Source organism: Chrysochloris asiatica, unplaced genomic scaffold, assembly GCF_000296735.1.
Source record: "Chrysochloris asiatica unplaced genomic scaffold, ChrAsi1.0 scaffold00143, whole genome shotgun sequence".
Taxonomy (NCBI): Eukaryota; Metazoa; Chordata; class Mammalia; order Afrosoricida; family Chrysochloridae; genus Chrysochloris; species Chrysochloris asiatica.
In genome coordinates, this window is record NW_006408661.1 from 4,495,557 (window position 1) to 4,498,072 (window position 2,516).

Genomic DNA, 2,516 nt, shown 5'->3' on the forward strand with positions numbered 1-2,516 from the left:
GGAGCGGCTGGTAGTTTCGAACCGCTGACCTTAAGGTTCGCAGCCCGATTCGTAACCACTACGCTACCAGAGCTCCTTATAGGTACATACATATGTATTTTCATTCATGGAGTAATCCCAGTTTATACCTTTGTATTTCAGAGCTATACCTAAAAGAATGCCTTCTTTAAGTGATGCTGTCCTTTCCCTTCCCAAATCCTAGTAAGCATAAATACGGAAAACATAGTAAAGAAATATAAGAGAGAGAAAAGACAAGATCAATTTTATCAAGCAATACATTTATTGAAAAATTGGCTTAAAATAAAGGGATTTATTTTTTAATTCACTCAGAAAATACTGGTAATTGTAATGACAGCAGAAGCTAGCCTTTACTATTTACTGTAATAGTAGGTCATTGAACTAAGGGTATTATATAAACTGAGTCATTTAATCTTCACAAAAACTATGTGAGACAGACACTACTATCTAATTTTACAGGTGAAGAAACTGAGCTTCATAAAGATAAGTAACTTGCACAAGGTTAGCTACTAAATTGCAGAACAGAGAAAATATATCAGTCAATCTGACTCATTCACTAAACATATACTATTTTCTAGTGAAAATGAACATGAAATGACATTTTCAAATAAATTATATATGAGATGAGCATGTCAGTGGTGTAAAATTTTAAAGATACATAACCTGGGCAGGCACTGGTCTCAGCCCTCAAAGTGTACCACACTTCATTCAGGAAGACAAAAGTATACATGACAGAACTAATAATAGTGAAAGTGCTAATAATAATGAATTAGGCCTGTATTTCACTGATCATTGTAAATAATGACACTGATTCCATTATTCTCAAACTGTATTCAGCGATAGAAAACCCTCTTTCCTCAGATCTTCCATAATACCTCATTCAAAATTCTATTTTATGTCTTAAGATGAGATAAAGTCTCATCTGTTCAAAAAATGCTTCCCATTTCTCCATTATAACGAATGAAAAAATAAAATAAAAAGTTGATATCCGAAGTACATGTTTCTCTATATGCCACAGTAAGAAATGTTTTTCTATGACAACTCTTTGACCCTTAAAAACCATGTTCAAGTTATTCTGAAATTAATGCTAAAGAAGAAATCCTATTTTCCAAGAGCTGGTATTTTAAATGCATGCACACACACTACAGCCATACACAAACATAATTCATATCATCATCATATTCCAGGAACTGCCTGGATAACAAACAATATCACCTCTGCATAGCTTAAAATACAAAATATCCAAGGATATCCATGACTATCTAACACTTAAAAGTATAATTTTATATGTTGTTGTTAGGTGCCGTCAAGTCAGTTCCAACTCATAGCGACCCTGTATAGGGTATAGGGTTTCTGAGGAGCAGCTGGTGAGATGGCACTGCTGACCATGCGGTTCAAACTGACCTTACGGTCCAGTGCTTCGACTACAGCACCACATCAGGACTCCATAATTTTATAGAGCCTCCATCAATTTTTTCCATTGCAGAATTTAAAAGAAAACATTGTATAAAAGCCCTAGAAGGAAAACATCTTGAAAGTTATTTCCCAAAATCAACAACAAAAGGATATTTAAACCTGGCATTAAACCCTGCTATAAATAAAGATCTGCTGATTTGTTAATCCTTGTTTCTTAATTTCAATTGAATTATGGTTAAAATTTCAATCCAGAAAACACCCTAGTAAGAATAAAGTAGTTGGTTTGTCAGTTTCTCTTGAGTTGGTTCAAACTCATGGTGAACACATGTGCAGAATAAAATTGTTCCACAGGATTTTCAAGGCTGTTACTTGTCAGAAGCAGATCACCAGGCCTGTTTTCCAAAGTACCTCTGGGTAGGTTTGATCTGCCAACCTACTAGCTAATGGTCAAGCAATTAACTGCTTGCACCTCCCAGGATTTCCAAACAATAAAGTGCAAAATGCATTATTTCAATATTATTCCAATTCTTACCTTTGAATCTTCATTGCTCACTCCTAGTTGCAACACAGCTTGAGGAGATTTCAGTTTTGCTTGAGCAGAGTGTGCCATCTGAAGGTTAAGTTGCCAATCAACGGTCTCCAGCTATAAAAGACAAGTGCAGATTGAAATCAGGTGGTATAGAAGACAGAAAACACGCAACTTCACACAAATTTCCATTCCACAAGAATGAACATAGGTAGCACAGACTTATTAGAAGTCAGTCTCAAAAGCTCCTTCAACCTGCATACTATGTAATATATACCTTTGAACTCATTAGACTGGTCTCTTGCCATGTCTGTCAAACGAAACAGCAAAATTTATTTTTAAATATACCCTACTGGTGTGGCAATGCAGGATAATGCACTGGAGAGAAAGGCTGGACTGAACCACAAGGTGGACAGTTCAAACTCACCAGCTGCTCCTCAGAAACCCTACACAGGGTTGCTCTGAGTTGGAACCAACTCAACGGCACCTAACAACAATTGCATTATAAAAATAAATGTTCTAGAGGGACTTCCGGTTTGCCAGATGGCCAGACAGC

At 36.2% G+C, this 2,516-nt stretch overlaps 1 protein-coding gene across 1 annotated transcript in view; it reads right to left on the reverse strand.

Moving 5' to 3' along the window:
- COMMD10 (COMM domain containing 10) overlaps positions 1-2,516 on the reverse strand; it is a 348,337-nt gene that overhangs the window by 260,188 nt on the left and 85,633 nt on the right. Inside the window, exon 5 of the mRNA XM_006870525.1 lies at positions 1,967-2,077. Within this exon, the coding sequence (XP_006870587.1) occupies positions 1,967-2,077 (111 nt within the window). The remainder of the gene's footprint in view (positions 1-1,966; positions 2,078-2,516) is intronic.